Source organism: Ailuropoda melanoleuca, chromosome 2, assembly GCF_002007445.2.
Source record: "Ailuropoda melanoleuca isolate Jingjing chromosome 2, ASM200744v2, whole genome shotgun sequence".
NCBI classification, from domain to species: domain Eukaryota; kingdom Metazoa; phylum Chordata; class Mammalia; order Carnivora; family Ursidae; genus Ailuropoda; species Ailuropoda melanoleuca.
In genome coordinates, this window is record NC_048219.1 from 29773712 (window position 1) to 29791780 (window position 18069).

Here is an 18069-nt window from a genome sequence, read left to right on the forward strand (position 1 = left end):
CTACTAACAAGCCAACTAGTACTTACAGCATTCAATGATGCTAAAGACAAAACAAAACTGAAATAATCACTACTGTACACATCTCTATTCTTCATAAACTTGAGGTTTTCATCTCTCACCATCTACAAGAGAAAATCAGTAATTATTTTTAAGAAACAAGGCAAAATATTCAGTATGTGGAAGACATTTTTAATGATACATTAGGTAAAAAGGGTTTTATATTAGGTTAGAAGGGTTCACAAGAACCCGTCTCTCAAGCTTTGAAATTTTAAAAAAGGAGAGAGGAAAATCTTCCATTTAAATGTAAGAAGCTCAAAGAAGGTGAATTATTCTTCATCAAACCAAACTCTCCTGGGCAATTTAGGAAAACTACCCTGTGAAGGACAAGTGAATTCAAACCTGCTCTTTTGGGGTGAGGGACAAACAGAGCTTTCCCAGGTACAACTAACTCGACGTGTTCCTTGCATCAGAGAGCTGAATTCTTTCTTCCTAGACAAAATACTCTGTATTTTTCTTAAATTCTCTGGTTCTGGCTACTCAGCTTTTGATTACTTAGTGTACAAAGCCTGGACTGGATAGTTGGACAGTTCTGAATTTAAATCCTGGCTCTGGGACACTGGCTGGTCATTTCTCCTTTTCTGAGCTTAGCTTTTCCATCTGAAGAATGGGAGTAAAACCCGCTACTCCACAAGTGTTTTAAGAATTAAGGATTTGTTTAAAGCATGTAGCATAGAGCAGATATTCAATAATTAATGGTCATCACTGTCACATTCGTTTTACCCAAAGGTATGACCTTATTTTTCCTCTCCAGACAGTAAGTTAATTTCAGCAGTGTGTGTCTTTAGTGCCCACGTCCTCTCACTTGTCTGTCTGTGGCACCCCCCTGGTCACACAGTGGGCTGGTGATAGTGCCGGACTCCTCGAGTCAGTGGCCACCTCTGTGACCTGGTATGAGAGACTCGTGAGACAAGGCGGTTAGGATGAGAGGCACTCGAGATCCAACCAAGTCCACGAGGAGGCCAGCGGGAGTACTTCTGGACATAGGTGGTGGATTTTGACTTTTATCTGAATTTTCTCCCTTAGAATTTTTGTAGGGTTCTTACCTGGTATATTCGAGCAGGCATCTTCTCCACAAATAGCCCTTTCTTCTCGCCTTTTTTAACCAGCTTGGTGAGAATAGAGAGCCGGTCATTGTTAGGCCTGTGGGGCCGGGGAGAGGACTGAGGTGAAATCTCTGGTGAAGACGGCGCGGACCTATGGACGGAATCGGAAAACTGGTGGTAAGCAGCTGCTGTAGTGGTTCCTACAGCCTGACGGGCGCACGGAACGGGGCACTGGACTTGGCAACAAACCGCACACTTTCCAGATCCAACAGAGGAGAAAGCAAATTCACAGACAACAAGGACCTTAAAAACAACAACAACACTGACGGTGGCTGGCCAAGTGCTACACTTTGGACATAAAGTATACCCAGTAAATGCTGAGGTTAGAAAAAAACGGCAATTCTAGAATGAAATAACTTACATGCATGTTTCTAAATACAAAATAACTTCTTGCTAAGGAAATAATAAATGGGTGGCAATAAGAAAAGGGGTAGAGAGATTTACTTTTCTTTTTAGAATTTCTCTCTAGCTTGCTTAACGAATTACCTTTAAATACCAAATGGTACACTCAGGATTACAATGACCACCTGCTGAAATGGCACAGTGAATTATGTGGAAAAGAAACTCACAGAGAGAGATCCTCCGCTTCTTGCCTGACGACGCTGACCCGACTTTTCTTTGGTAATACTGGGGAGTTTTGATCAGAGACCCTTTGGTAAAAGAGCATATAGGCATTCCAGTATCTTCGACGTACGTCAGTATATGGGTTTGCTTTATAACAAGACAGAAAGAAATCTTTGTAAATAAAGAAAGTTTTCTTGTCTTGACAATCTAAAATAAAGGACCTAGAAATCCAGCAAGTACTTACAAAATTCAAATGCAAAGTGTAAGCAAAACTGTGTCTCTTTACCAGTAATACTGTTTAGAATCACTTGAAAGGTGATTTAGGCACATCTAAATTTAATCAAAAGGCAAACAACATTTAAAAATAAATTCTGTGGCACAGGATGGGATTATAATTGGCCTTACTTACCCATTTCTGCATAGAACAGCCAAATCTACGTAAATTCTGATAACGGTACTATCTTTAACCTTTAAAGGTTACTATTATTAGACACAGGACTACCATGGTACAGTATCAAACTCTAATATAGTGAATATAATACAGGTAAAATTTTTTAAAATTTTAATTGGAAGTATAGTTAACATATAGTATAGCTTCAGGTGTACAACACAGTGATTTGACAATTACGTACATTATGAAATGCTCCCCATGGTAAGTGTCGTTACCATCTGTTGCCATACAACCTTATTACAGTATTATTGACTATATTTCCTACACTTAACTTTCCATCCTTGTGACTTATTAATTTTCTAACTAGAAGTCTGTACCTCTTAATTCCCTTCACCTATTTTCCTGTTCCCCTCTGACCTGAACAAAGGCAGAAATTTTTAAATGCCCCCAGAATACTATAAGATCAGGTTTCAGAAATGCTAAGGTCTGTATAAAATCCCCCCCTCCCAAGAGCAATTCTGATTGGATTCTCTGATGTCCCTTTCCTCACACTCTTTCTTCTGGGGGTTGTGGCTGGGGGAAGACTGTTTTGCCATGCTGCATTATAAATATGGTTTTAAAACCCAGATGTTAAGGATGTCTTCTCTATTTAATTCTGCCTTTATGTAAGTGAAAAGGAAATCTGAAAATTTTAGTGGACAACTACTTCTTTTGAAATGGTTTTTAAGACTGAAATTCTGTGCTCATTAGTTTCTCTTTGATATTCGTTTCTTCCTCTTAACTTACTCCAACACCTGTCTCCCCAGGGCTGCTGCAAGGAATTAGTTTGAAAACATTTTGTAAGCAGCCTGACCATTTTCTCTCTGGTTATCAGTGAGTTTGTGGATCTGTATGGCTAGAACAATGGTATGTAAAAACAAAAGAATTACATTTTATGTAAAGAACACTACTTCCAATCTGATAGAAAACCGTAAGTTAAAAAAATAAAACTAATGGGAAACATCCATTTGTAAATACTTACTTTGATCGTAAACTTTTGGTCTATATTCTCCTCCGAAGCATTCATACTCCAGGGTCTCATCATTTAGATCAAATTCTTCTATGACTGTGTCGTTAAACTTGTACCACTTTCCTTTTCCACACCCCCTGGAGCCCACAGAGGAAACAAATGTTATGAGATTAAAACCCAACATCCCCCTCCCCAGCCTCTATCTCTATGTATCGTCTACACATAGAGCAGATGATTACCATTTGAAAATGCTCAAAACAAAACAAAACAGAAAAAAACAAAAACCAAAAACCAACTTAAATTTCTAAAACAAATTTTCAAACCAAGTGGTAAACAGTTTTACTACATTTTAAAAATCCAGTATGAAATATGACCAAAGAGCAATGCAAAAGCTTCTTCGCACTACACTCATAAGCATGAATGATAAGAGGAGGGCAGGGGGAACACAGGAGGGACAGAGGAGGGCAGGGGGAGTGGAGGAGGGACAGAGGAGGCAAGGGAAATGGAGGAGAGATACAGGAGAGCAGGGGGAGTGGAGGAGGGACAGAGGAGGGAGTGGGAGTGGAGGAGGGACACAGGAGGGCAGGGGCAGTGGAGGCAGGACTACTGGAAGGCAGGGGGAGGGAGTGGTGTGAGAACGTCTTACCGCCTGTCCTTAATGAAGGAATAGTAGTGACCCGCATGTGCCTGTCCACTGTGGACAATGACCCCGACAAGTTCATAGTTTTCAGTGAGGGCAACTTTTTTTCGTGGGGATCCTCCACCTCCCTGATCCACACTTCGCCCATTTTCACCAACTTCAGAGGACGAATCTTGGCGAGCCATTCCTGAAACTGTGTAAGGCTCCATGTTTAGCATCCAGGGAAACTATTTAAAAGCAAAAAGACCACATTAGTGTTGATGAGTAACACAGACAGCAACACCCCATTAAGTCAGATTCATGTAAGAGGGATGTTTTCCTAATTCTAGCTGGGCCCGCCTCCCCACTATGGCCAGGATGACTTCTAGATAGGAGGGCTGTTTACGGATCTGCCTGTCTACTGGCAGGAGCTGCTTAAGACAAGGGGCTGTGTACTCCTCTGAATGCTGAGACCACAGCCTTTCACGGTGGAGACAGAATTAAACACGTAAAAAGTAAACAGCAGGAAAGAAAGTGAGGTCATGGTTGTAAGATACTTCAGGGGGAAAAAAATAAGTTACCCTTATCTGTTCATCATATTTAATGGAGCGTCCACTCTCCCAGTCAAATCCAAATCTCATTAGGTGAATTACCAAGACGCTAGGTAAAGACTTAATGCAGGTCCTTTTCACGGTTATTCTCTAAAGAAAAGCAAAACCCAATTATCTCCACAGAGGAAATCAAACTGTAAAATCCTACGAAGGTCAGAGATTTCCACGGGCCTCTCCTGCCCATGTAAAAACAGGTAACGACACAATTTAACGGAAGCAACAATAGGAGCTTAATATTGCCCTTACATAAAACACAAACGAATAACAAATTAATTTTGTTTTCTAAAAAAGGCAAATGTAATAATACCTTTTCTTTACACTTTTCACAGTAATATGCATTACTTCCCTCTAGAACTTCTCCTCTAACAAACTGGTCCAAAGAAATTTCCAAGCTCTGACAAGAAGTAACTCCAAGATTGAGAGCCATGAAAGCTTCCTCACGCTCATATCTGATTAGGAAATTACAGGAAAAACATAATCAAACAGTGGAATTTAAAGGTCTTGAAACTACCACAATACCAGAGACTGTACACAGAACTACATTCATCATCGGTGAAAGTAACCCATGCCATCCCTCTTTTTAAAAGTACACTGCCAGGGGCGCCTGGGTGGCACAGCGGTTAAGCGTCTGCCTTCAGCTCAGGGCGTGATCCCAGCGTTCTGGGATCGAGCCCCACGTCAGGCTCTTCTGCTGTGAGCCTGCTTCTTCCTCTCGCACTCCCCCTGCTTGTGTTCCCTCTCTCGCTGGCTGTCTCTATCTCTGTCAAATAAATAAAAAATCTTAAAAAAAAAAAATAAATAAAAATAAAAGTACACTGCCAAATAAAAAAACGCCAATTTTCGATAATTAGAAATTACTTAAAATTATGAATTTCAGCAAAGAAACTTTAGAAATGGAAATCAGAGAAACTTGATTCAATAAACATTTATAGGTCCACTGAGAGCAATCTGATCTGCAAGTCTCTCAACAATGCAAAATTCCTGACCTACTAGAAGCATCATTTAAAAAGGATAATGATCATGTGCAGCATACTGTGGCCAACCGGCAATTTCCATGTTCTCACTTCAATATTGAAGCCTGTTTCTACTGCAAAAATATTTCTTCCAAGTTTGATATCTGTATCAGGATAACCCTGAGGATGCACACTTTTCTGTTTGAGGGTCTGTGACTTCCTATGGAAATCCATGTGCTTACAGATGAAACTTACAGCATTCTTAAAGCTCTGCCTTAAATCCATGAGTAGGGAAGCTTCTGCCTTCATCCTGATTTACTTAATACTAAGCATGAACCTGAAGATTCTAGAACTTGGCTGACCTCAAATATGTCAATAAATTGTTGTAGTAGCTTAAGGAATAAAAATACTATTAAAAAAGATAATAGCTGAGATTTTTACATACTGTCACTTTAATCAAGTAAATGTAGACGAAAATTAATGAACAGAGTATGACCAATTAAGAGGAAAAAAACCCCAAGATGAAAACGATCAGTTTTGATGTCCGTGATATCTTCACTAACCTGTGAGGACAGTCTTTACAGATCTTCTGATCAGAATAGATGCCCTGGAAAGTATTCTTAAAAATTTGGTCTCTCCCCATTTTCTGTTGGAATAAAGGGTCAGAATTTGAGTTGATGCCCCTAGAATTTATAGATCGCTTAGATAGAATTTTACTTAGACCTAAGCTAAAGTGCAGATCTCAACTTAACAGCTAAAATACAGTGAGTAGAGGTGGTAGTTTAAGCTGGGATGGAATGGGACGATTAGAGCCCACTGGCCCCACCGTCAGAACAGTCTGAACTCAGCAAGGGAAGAGGAGAGGGGCCAGTCGCATCTGGTGACAAGAACAGCACTCTCAGAGGCGAGTCCGAATCCTGCCCCCACTTCCCGCAACGACCACCAGGTTAGGAGCAACTCTGCACAACCTTTTCTTCCTTCTTGTGGATAAAATGCTGTAAAAATCCCTAAGTTATCTGAACGAGGAAATGACTAACTCGGGCCTCCTGAGGAGAGGAGGGGCGCATACTGACGGTGACGGGAGGTGCCCTGTAACTAGGAGGCAGCGCCACTTAGGAAGCTCGTCACACGTCATGCTGGATGGCGGCAGGAAGCTTTGGGCTCACACATCACCACGCACAACTTTGTCATCTGGCCCCTCTGGCAGAGTCAGCCTGCCGAGCACAGGCCGTCGGGTCCCTGGCGAGGAGGGCAGCACGCCCGAGGCCAAGCTACCTCGGGGCACCCACAGTGGTTACTCTGGAGTACAGGTTAAGAGCTATACTTCATCAAGTGTTGCGTGAATGAAGAGAGGTCCAGTGATCTGTGTCTGTTCTGATGTTCAAACCCTGCCAGAAGACATGAATCACACTTGTGCTAGGAAGGATGACCAGATTCTGATTTGTCGTTTCAGAGTGATCCCAATCCTGCCACACTGCTCTCGTATTACAGAGTTGGAGGGAGTCACAGGGGAAGTGACACTTTTTTCTACCTTGAGATACTCGTCCATCTGATCAATAAGACTAGTGAAGAATTCATATGCATCCTGCTGTTCTCTCACATAAAGTTCTTTGTTCCACATCTTGAAAATCTATACAAGAATGAAATATACTGTTAAAGGAAAAGTCAGCAATTTCTGAATACAGTAGGACACAAATGTGGAAGAGCACTTGAATGCTTCTAAAAAGCAAGGTGACTATTAGGGCAGCAGACATTTTTAGTGAAGTGAGATGCGCTTGTGTTCAGCTACCTAGGCTCATTCCTGGCCCCCGTGTAAGCATCACAAGTCTGTGAGACCGTAAGGGGTGGGATCTGAGGCCAAAGAACAGAGTTTCTGTCTTAGAACTATCCAAACCACGGGGGGAAATACAAGGCACTCCTCCTGTGAAACAGAGTAATGTTCTTTATTTAGAGCATTAGTGAAATTGGAATAATTTGAACAAATGTTCCAACGAGCTAAAATAAGAATCATGAGACATAATCAAAATTGTTAAGATCAGCAGATCCCTAGAAATGATAAATGGCTACTCTTAATATCTAATCATTTGAAACCGAACATCAATCTTAAGAATGGTGTAGCCCATTCTTCTGTAGGTTCCTGGCAATGGGATTAGTCTAGCGTCAATAAAGACAGAGACAATGACCACTAGATTCAAGTATCTAACGTCTTGAAATCTAAAGAGTTACTGGGTGAAATACCTTCCAGAAGTTCTCAGGTACATAATACTGCAGCTTGCTTTCCATCAGATGCCCAAAGAGAGACTGCACCTGGTAGAACACGCTGTCGTCTGGATTGTCCGTGTCGTCATCCACTGAAAGTAACGACTGAACGGAAATGAGATGTAGTGAGCTAGAAGTAGTTCACTGCTCTGCACAGGAAACGCGGATAGACGTACGCGTACTGCCCACACTGCTTTCACAATGCTATGTATGTTTGGATGTGGCTACCACTCTGTATGTTTAGCCTTAGTACTTCCAAGTTGGTGGAATCATGAACAAGTCATTTCTGAGGCTCTGTTTGATTATGAAGACCCAGAGCTAGTGATACCAGTACCTCTATGAGAGATAAACGAGGCATGACTGCTATATCACAAGCTTCTAGTAGACACTGACCCTTGAACATAGGTTTGAACCTCATGGGTCCACTTACACATGGATTTTTTTTGGGTATAGTACAGTACTGTAAATATATTTTTTCTAGCCTACTTTATTGTAAGAATAGAGTATGTAATACAAATAACACACAAAACAGGAGTTAACTGTCCAGTTGGCTGTCAGTAGTTAAGTTTTGGGGGAGTCAAAAGTTACATGCGGGGGATAAGTGCTCCTAACTCCTGTGTTGTTCAAGGGTCAACCGAACTATTATAAAGCACTGATGAAGGACCCAAAGTTTTTCTAAAATACTAAAACCATTAATAATTTTATGGAATAGAATTTGAGAGTAACTTCATTCAAAAATCCCACTTGGTCAAGTCTGTCAAATAGGCAGCATATTCCCTCAGATTTATAAAAACATGACCACAACATGTTGTCCACACATATTTCAGGAGCTACTAAAAAATCCCTAGTTATGTCTAGTTTTAGTAAACTCCAAATGCAATATGTAAATCTGGGACAATTTTCAGGCCACGTACACACTGTCTTTCACACCAAACAGGTAAGAAGAAGGACATCACCTCAGGGAGCCCAGGTTGCATATACAGCTGCTGGAAGACGGCATTCATGTAACATGTGGCACCGCCGTTCCTCAGCCCCACAAACCCTGAACTGGACCTGCTATCCACGGGTGGAAGGTACTAGAAAAGAGAGGAGTAGAAACAGTAGTTAGAGAATTAGTGTATCTGCCACCAGCACATTTCCACCAGGGCTGTCTGAGATGGAAAAGAGATAAACTCATAGATTCATCCATCCAGTGGGTTAGGAGTCAGGCCAACAAAACCTGCATTCTCGAAGTACCTCTGCAAAGGCTAATACACATAAAAAATCCTACTAGCTCAGTGTTCCTTTCCCATTCATAAAGTACCTAACATATTGTGTTTGTTTATCCATTTGGTAGTCAGGCATTCCAACACTTGATTATCATTCAACCAATGTTTACGAAGAAGCTACTACGTGCCAGGCACTCAAGAGATGTATGTGGTCCCTTATCTTAAGGAGCTCACAATCTAGTAGAGCACACAGACGTTAATCAAGTAAATGTGTCTACTTACAAACGGAGGTAGTACTCTGCAAGACAGGAGCAGGGTTCTAGGAAGTATTTACCACGAAGAACCCTGACCCGTCTGGGTGGTCAAGGAAGGCTCATATTCCTTCCCCTCCTTTTAAAGAAAGTAACATTCTTCTATTGAATTACTTCTAATAAGCATACAATTAAATAAGTAAGTAATTACTCTTGAATTGCACTTAAAGATGTTTTGTACTAATATAGATCCTGTTACAAGGCTTTTCTGGTTAGGAATAATCTAGAAAAGGCATCTCTTAAATGAAGTTGAACACGGCACTTCTCCAAGTGGAAAAGGATATTGAAATGACACACTTTGAAATGCTATTTCAGCAGAATCCTGGTTCTAATGCCAAGCCCAGAATCACCTAATCTATCTGTAAAGTACCTGCATCCATGTAATAACCGACAAAAGCCTATAGATCTTTTGGACCTCAAGGAATTGCTAAATACGACATACTTTCCACTAACATCTGACATTCACATAGAGCAGGGTGATTTCTAAGATCTAACCAACACTGTAATTTATCTGTAGCCCAAAGCACAGATTTTTTAAAAATTACAAAATAAGAAAAACAAGTTAATAATAGTGCTAAAACATAAGTATTTATGAGGCAAACGCTTTTTTCATTCTGCTGATACAATCCCTGACTTATGAAAAAAGTAAAATTTCCATTTAAATCTACTAAATAAATAATGTAAAACTAAAGCATACGTTACAAAGTAAACATTTTGATACCAAAACAGTTTCCAATTTACATGCTCACATTTCATTTTGCAAGTGCTATATTCTCTATCTGGCACCCCTCCCTTTCCTGCCTAACCCGTATGCTGCAGAGTACTCAGCTCGGGCTTCCAGAGGGATAAGCCTGACTCTGTGATGTTCATGGAGAATGCGAAGGCAGCTCTAAAAGCATCCTCCCACTCCTGGTCTGGTACTCCAGTGCGCCTGCAATGTGCTTCCTTCCTACAGATCTCAACGAATACTAAACTGTTTCAAGGCTCCAGAGCCTTGTCCCATATCCTTCTCATTGCTGGAATGACCTTCCCACCTTGCTTTAATTGACTTGCAAGACAGTAGAGTTCTCTCTCTCTCTCTCTTTTTTTAAAGATTTATTTATTTATTCTAGAGAGCTAGCATGAGCCAGGGAGGGAAAGAGACAGGGGGGGAGAGAGAAACAGATTCCTCGCTGAGCGGGGGGCCTGAATGCGGGGCTTGATCTCAGGACCTTGCAATCACAGACTAAGACGAAATCAAGAGTCCGGTGCTTAATTAACTGAGCCACCCAGGCTCCCTGAGCTCCGTTTTCAATTTCATCTTTTCTAACACAGCTTTTAAGATATTGCCAGCTGGTGGTGAAGTGCCCCTCTGTTGGTAGAGCATTCAACACATGACCTGTATCTTTTTTTTTTACTGGTTACTCCCAATACACTTCACATTTATTTTTTTTTCTTATGATGTATCTTTTTTTTTTAAATAACATTTTTTTATTATATTATGTCAGTCACCATACAGTATATCCCTAGTTTTTGAAGTTCCATGTTTCATTACTTGCGTATAACACCCAGTGCTCCATGCAATACGTGCCCTCCTCAACACCCATCACCAGCCTATTCCATTACCCTACCCTCCTCCCCTCTGAAGCCCTCAGTTTGTATCTTAAAATTTATCACATTATATTGAAATTATCTGCCTATGGGTCTGTCTCCTCCATTATACACGGCCTTTCTTGAGGACTGGAATCCTATCTTCATTTGTGTGCTCCAAAGGCCTAACACACCTATTAGTGCCTAGTAACTCAATAAATCTTAGCTGAATGTAACTGAATGTAGACTGCGCCATGACAGAGCCAATGTCTGAGTCAGTATCTCCAGTGCCTGGCCCTGGGCCACCCACAGATACTCAACAAACAGGCTGAAATCCTACTTCTTACTGAGAGTGATTAACAACTGACTTGAACATGTCTCCTCTTGAATTAATAAAAAGGGTATCAGTAAGTAACATACTATTACAATGGTAATAAAGGAACTCTGTAGTTTATAGTTGATTAGAGTATGTGAACACAATGAGCAAACGATAATACTTTCTTTGTGATTAGGATAGGGCAAACATAGGCTTTAAAATTGTATGTTTAATTGACTGTTCCAAAAAAGCTACGTGTGTCAAGATCTAGAAAACTTACATCAAACTCCTTGGTAAGAGCAGGGTCAGGTTGATGATGCATAGAAAGCAGTTCTTTTGTGATAATTTGCAGATTTGAAGGTGAGCTATCAGCCAACATCACCAGGACTTCATAGGCTGCCAATCGGCTATTCACAGTACTACACCTAAAAACAAAAGATTCAAGTCAATTCCAACAGTGAATAATCTACTTAAATTGCTCATTAAACTAAATCAACATTTAGCTGCAGTTCCTCAAACAGGGTTAATCAGGTCTGATGGTGGTAGAGCTCTAGGAATCCAAGGGAAATATTTACTTAGGAAGAGGCCATGAATACAGGAAGGATGACTGTGGTTGAGAGCTACACATCTTCTTGGCCTGATAAAGTAGCAAAATCTCTCACTTAGGACTACAGAGTATTTATATCTAAGGTTTGGATCAGCAAAAATGGAGGACAAAGAGTCTGAAAATTTTACCAAAGATAACATGAGAATAACTATCTCTCAAAGTAGGTAGCAAGAAAGATTTTTGTAGGTATCACCCTGAAATACAAAGATCTCAATGGCAGAAAAAGAAAGCTATAAAAGTCAGAATAAATGCCCATAAATGTTTTATATGTGCCTGGAGATTAAAAAAAAACAAAAACAACAAAACTCTTCAAGGACACGAATCAACTGCATTTTGCTAAGAAAATGGAGATAGAAATACGTGGTATGCTAAATTAATTTGTTTAAAATGACAATAAAAGGTAACTAGCTAGCATTCTGCAGGAAACTAAAGGCTTCTGATATTGCCCACCTTTAGCAGAAATCATTTTGGGGATGGACAATAATTTCTCACTGTCACCTATGCCCACCTTGCATTACCGAGATCACAGGTTAGGAAGGATACACAGAAAAGAGGACATCCACCCTCTGAGAGAAACACGAATGGAGTGCAGCGTGGGAGGTGTGTTCGTGGGGTGTCGAGTGGGGGCTGCCGGGCTGGCTCTTAGATCAGCACTGCACCATGCCCTGAGGACAAGGGCCAGGACCTGGCACTGTCCTTCGCTTCTTATTTGGACTTCTGGATTGCAAAGGACAGGTAAAGAACGAATAGAAGGTATCATACACACAGGCTAAACATGAAGAAGTTCTGTTGTTAGTGTTAATAAGAATAAATATTACTTGTGAAAATATTTCTGTGTATTGTAAATCTCTTTCTGGCTTTAGGGTTTAGGTGGGAACAGGCGGGGAGTCATTGTGATAAATGAACATCACTCAGTACACAGGGGAGGGATGAAACAAAATGCCGCCTTTTCTAATTAAGGCACTGTGTATGATTAAAAAAACCCAACTCCTTGCTGAGGGAGGCATTACTTTTAATAAATACAAGGAAAAGGATTTGTGAGTAAAAATTTCAATGAAACTATGGAAGAAGCACTGAACTCTACCTCTGAAACTAATAATACTTTGTTAATTAGTTGAATTTAAATTAAAAAAAATAAATAAAAAGCAAAGAAACATTAAAAAAAAAACACAACTACTGAAGATTTATTTTCTCCGTTCGCTGAAATACTCCTGTATTTCTACTGCATTAATAAAAGATTCCCATGGAGCTAGCACCAGATCTTCCAGAACAAGACTGGAGCAGGGGTGAGGACGGGAGCTATGGCCTGAGAGACACCCCAAGAGTTCTACTGAAGGTTTATTACCTGAAACAGATTTTGCTAATAAGAAAGCTCTACACAGAGAAATACCCACACATGATAAGATACAGCTGAAGATTCCACGAAATATTGCTTATTATGCCTTGTCCATTCCAATAAGCACTAAAATTACACGGGAATTTTTTTCACTGGTTAAATACCAAATCCCCACTTCCTTCGAGGACTGTTCAATTAACTCTAGTTTTTCTAAGAACAAAGTAAGCTGGATTCAGAGCAAGTAAAGATGGCAGCAAGAAGCAGCCTCCACCTACCTCCAGGAGCACCCAAGTAGGGTCAACATTACAAAGAGATCTTTCAAATTTCTACCCATAAAACAAATACGATATTTGACTCTAAAATTACCACAATAAATCACTAGCAGTTTTAATCATCGGGACAGAGGGGATATGCAGCAAATCGCATAGTTCATGCACTAAAGCACCTACACTTTCCCTACCCTTTCCTCCTAGAAGAATCTCTGGAGATTCTGAGCCTATTTACTTTTACTTTGGATCTAATTCTTACAACCTCAGTTTCTCCTGGCATTTGTTACCGACCAAGTTAACCACATAATTTATTACTTATTCTTCCAATCTGATGATAAGAATGGTTCCGGCATGCTTGCTCAGCACTTCCTGAGTGCCAGGCAGGCTTTCTCCTAAGCCCCTTTACACGCATTTCTTTATATAGTGGATAATATCTTGTAACTACACACACTCACGAGATGGACGACAAACTCCAAGTTAAGAAAATCTTTTTGGACTGAAGTTTTGAATTAGAATTTTTACCAAAACTGAACACAACGTGCATTTTCCATACTTTGGATGAAAGTCCTGTTGACTGATGGCGGCACTGCCAGCTGGAGAATGACTATTTAAAATAATTCTAGAAGCTCGGAAAAGGAAGTCATCTAACAATGGTTTAATGAGTGATGAACCTGGAATAGAGCATAATATTCACGTTGAGGAGGAACACATTTTAATTCAAAGATCCTGTTTTTGTACTTTCATATCAGAGCAGCAAAAGCACCCAAGGCCACCCAATGGCAGGGCATTCAACTTAACGTGATGCTTATTTTGTGAGCACTTACATAACACAGAGCAGAACTCTGTGGGGCAGAGGGTGGGGATGGGTGGGAGGGTCAGGGAACCCGGAACAAAGATAGACAAGGGAGGGTACCTTTCTCTATGAGCTGAGCTGACGGTGGAGAGAAAGAAGCCAGGCTTTCGTTTTAGATCCAAACACAGATGCCAAGAACACCACAAGGCAGAACCGTTTGAGTGAACAATTAACTCTTACTCTGGGCGTGGTGGTGGTGGTGGTGGGGCACAGAAGGGTTTCTGAAACTTTTAAAATCTTGCCTTCTTTGGGTAAAACAATGTGCCCTTCTCACCCTGGTTTAGAATCACTCTTTTCTATGTATCCCCAGTAGCCAAGAAGATTTTTATAGAGCTTAGTTTGTGTGATAAAAGCGATAATTAATGTTTTGACCTGAATATAATTTATAATACTGAATATGCCCTTACAAATTATGTGTGTACCCCAGGACACTCGTAGGTACCCCGCTATGCAGGGGATGGTGGTTGGGGGCTGCCTCCCAGATGAGAATTACCCTTAAAAGAAGTGGACATACAATATATAATATTTTATAAAGTACAAAACAGCAAAAAGAGAAAACCCTACTTTGAATTAATTTTTACTTGATATTGGAAGTCATGGGATCTGTTTTGAATACTATAAAAATCTCTACATGGTTTAATGACGCAGGTAAAAAAAAACCTTAAATTTGTTAGCCACTAAAATTCCAGATAATCTCGTATTACCTGAAGGGTCAATTTTCTATGGAACACTGAGCACCTACCCTATTTTCCTAATTACACACAATATTATGGCAATAACTAAGAAGTGAGGTATTCTATCACATGATAAGATGAAGCAATAATTACCAAGCATTTCCTTTTCTGCCCCACAGAGTGAAAGAAGGGTCTTAATGAGCCGTAAGTGTCCTGCCAATAAGATGTTGTCTGCTTCACTGGTCTCACATTCAGCAGTGCGATTAGGTTCAAAGTTATCCAGCCAAGTAATCTCATCTTCGAGCATAGTTGCCGGGCTGATTCTTAACTGCTCCATTTCTGAAGCTAAGAAGAAAAAAAAAAATCATTTCGAAGAAAGAAGAATTTCCCTCCATGGAATCCAAATCCTGAACTACAGTAGGCAAGGTCAAGCCCCAACCTTCTGTACGGTCGATCTGAGAAGTGGTCATTAACAAACAGTGGGCTGGAGCTGCTGCCCCAAGGACTATGACAGCGCATGCGCACTCATTTCTTCCCCCTCACTCTCTGAGTACTAAACCAAACATGTAGTGAGGGCCCCTCTGTGCAAGTCATGAAGGGGACAATCTTGTTCTGAAGCAGCTCCTGTCCGGGGGGACACCTCTAGGTGTCCCTAGAGGAGGCCAGGACGGAGGGGACAAGGAGAGCCAAGGCTCCCACAGTATCACCTAGGCCAAGGGAGTCCTGCAAAGGAGAAGGAGGGCCACAGCACAATGTTTCCAGACAGTGCGCCAAACCCCAGAGAACCACTCTGCTCTGTGTAGTAAGTTCTCTCGCTTTCCTCTGAACAAGGAGTAAAGCCAGATTCTGTCGTGGAAGATGGCACTGGGGAGGAGAGAAGAGTGCCCGTGCTCTCCTTCCATAGCACTATAGCCATGAACGGTAAGGTCCCACAGGATGAGGAGAAGAGGGATACTTCAGGGTCAGTCAGAGTGGGAGCGGCTGGACGTGAATCCACTGACTGTGGGTGCTCGGCCAGCACCTACACTGTAGGGTGCTGGGTGTGAAGTGCCTAGCACAGGTACTGGCATATACAAAATACTCCTCAAATGGCAAGTACTACTTGTCTCAAAACGTACTCCCACCCTGCCCTCAACATCCCAAGAAGGGACCCTGGATCCCTCGTTAATCAGTCAGTGACACAGGGAAGGCCTACATGGAGAGCTCGTTCATGACTTCTGGAGTTGTACGTGTATAGCCAACTCCTGGCTCCAGTCCTCGAGAGGCAAAGCAGAGCACCCTCTCTAAGTCCAAGCCAGAGAGCAAACCTTGCTGGCTGCTGCCCAGCTTTTGTCAGAAGCCTGGCTGGAAAACATGGTACTCGGCTAGATGGTTAGACGGACGTGCCATCTGTCCACGTGTCTAGAGTACAGACACGCACTCAGACTAAATTATCTCAGGCTCTAACACCCCCGTTCACCACACTGCTCAGAGCACCGCGACCCCCACCTTCGAGAGACACTTGGGACATGGATGAAGGCGTCTGCCTTGGAGACCTCTGCCGAGGCTTACTAGTCACCGTGTCTTCTCGTGTCCATGACACAAGACCTCTGCGTGAGCTCTCTTTCAGATTCAAGTGCCGGCAAAAAGATCCGTTTCTTTTGAGAAACCATTCAGTTTTCTTCTAGGGTACTGAAAACAGCCAACATATGCTGTTTCCTGTTTACCTGTGTCTTCCAGCAACCTCACCACCAAATTCTGACTGTGTGGAGCTTTACAGCCCGCATACAGGCAAAGTATTTCTGTTTAACCTCCTGGCCTTGACATTCTTTTCCAATTAGTATTTCCAATGAATACTTTGTTCATCCTGATTTTTATTTATTTCCTGTAAGCTGAAGCAAATCTTTTTATGTAGAGAGTAGGCAATAAACTAACTCACTCTTGATGTGAACAACTAAAATTTACACAGAGATGGGGCGCCTGGGTGGCACAGCGGTTAAGCGTCTGCCTTCAGCTCAGGGCGTGATCCTGGTGTTATGGGATCGAGCCCCACATCAGGCTCTTCAGCTATGAGCCTGCTTCTTCCTCTCCCACTCCCCCTGCTTGTGTTCCCTCTCTCGCTGGCTGTCTCTATCTCTGTCGAATAAATAAATTAAAAATCTTAAAAAAAATAAATAAAATTTACACAGAGCATCCCAAAATACCTTTGCATTACGTAAGAGTAAGTACAGATGATCAAAATCTAAACACTCTAACACTAAAATTTCTAACAATATTTCAATCACCTAACACTAATTAATTGAGTTCTATTATTATTAACATACCTCAACAGTGATTCCCTCTTTCCCTCAATGGTCGACCTTTAAAATGGTCAGAATTCACTATATTAGAGAGAAAGAGTCTTCCTAATAGTTCTGTATGGGTGTAATTAAAACATGTGCCTTAGACAATTTTTAAAATCAACAAATCTTCTCAACACACTAATGGCTGGGTATATGCTAGGAGAAGAGAGAACTGGTATATGGGTTTACATGCTATTTGCAAGAAAACAAAATTCAATTTCAAAAGGTAATTATAATCTCATTTATATCGAAGATACATTAAGTCGGATTTAAAAATGTCCATTTGGCTTTCTTTTCCACTCTCCACCCCCCTTCAAAAATCAAAGTTGACATTTACTTACTTGTCAGATCATCTAATAATTGGCACCTTAGATCAAAATACTCCATACACTGAGATAATAGTCTAAAAAACAGATAAGATTTCAAGTATTAAAAAAGGTCGATTTTAAAATAAAAAGCATTTTCCTTGTCAGAACAGGTTCATAAAAGAGTTGAACAATGGAATTTTTTAAGCATAAAAGAATTACTTTTACATTAAGTCAACTTCAGTATCTTAGCAAGAAGCACACTGATGATTCTGCTAATACAGATACACTATAGAAGTAATAGCGTAAAGAGAGGAACTTGCTAAACTCCCATTTTGTAATGATGTACGGACTGATTGCATACATCATGGACTAGGTTACACTCATTCATTCAAATATCAACCGGTATCTACTAAGCACCGACCATATGCTTAGAACTATTTTAGAGGAACAGCTGACAAAGAACAAAAGAGACAGACAACAAATTAAAAAAAATACCTATGTTAACTGGTGATACTAAGAAGAAAAATAAAGTGGAGTAGGGGAAGAGAAAGGTAAATTCTTATATCTAGGATGATCAGTGAAGCTTTTCTGCAATTGTAGTAGTGAAGACACAAGCTTTAAAGTCAAGCGACCTTGGTTTTATTCCTGGTTACTCCACTTACAATTGGGTGTCTAGGGCCAATTTCTTTGGTTTCTAATTTCTAAAAGGCTTGTTAGAGTGTCAGAAA

The 18069-nt window shown here is 40.9% G+C and overlaps 1 protein-coding gene across 1 annotated transcript in view; it reads right to left on the reverse strand.

Annotated features, from left to right (window-relative positions):
- Positions 1-18069, reverse strand: part of USP24 (ubiquitin specific peptidase 24) — a 132950-nt gene that overhangs the window by 24408 nt on the left and 90473 nt on the right. The window contains exons 41-55 of the mRNA XM_034641292.1: positions 17375-17436; positions 14866-15057; positions 13739-13856; positions 11254-11398; positions 8526-8645; positions 7549-7674; positions 6842-6940; positions 5874-5956; positions 4665-4806; positions 4328-4447; positions 3774-3994; positions 3140-3264; positions 1733-1874; positions 1104-1254; positions 27-122 (exon numbers count right to left, since the gene is read on the reverse strand). Of these exons, the coding sequence (XP_034497183.1) occupies positions 27-122; positions 1104-1254; positions 1733-1874; positions 3140-3264; positions 3774-3994; positions 4328-4447; positions 4665-4806; positions 5874-5956; positions 6842-6940; positions 7549-7674; positions 8526-8645; positions 11254-11398; positions 13739-13856; positions 14866-15057; positions 17375-17436 (1942 nt within the window). The remainder of the gene's footprint in view (positions 1-26; positions 123-1103; positions 1255-1732; positions 1875-3139; positions 3265-3773; positions 3995-4327; positions 4448-4664; positions 4807-5873; positions 5957-6841; positions 6941-7548; positions 7675-8525; positions 8646-11253; positions 11399-13738; positions 13857-14865; positions 15058-17374; positions 17437-18069) is intronic.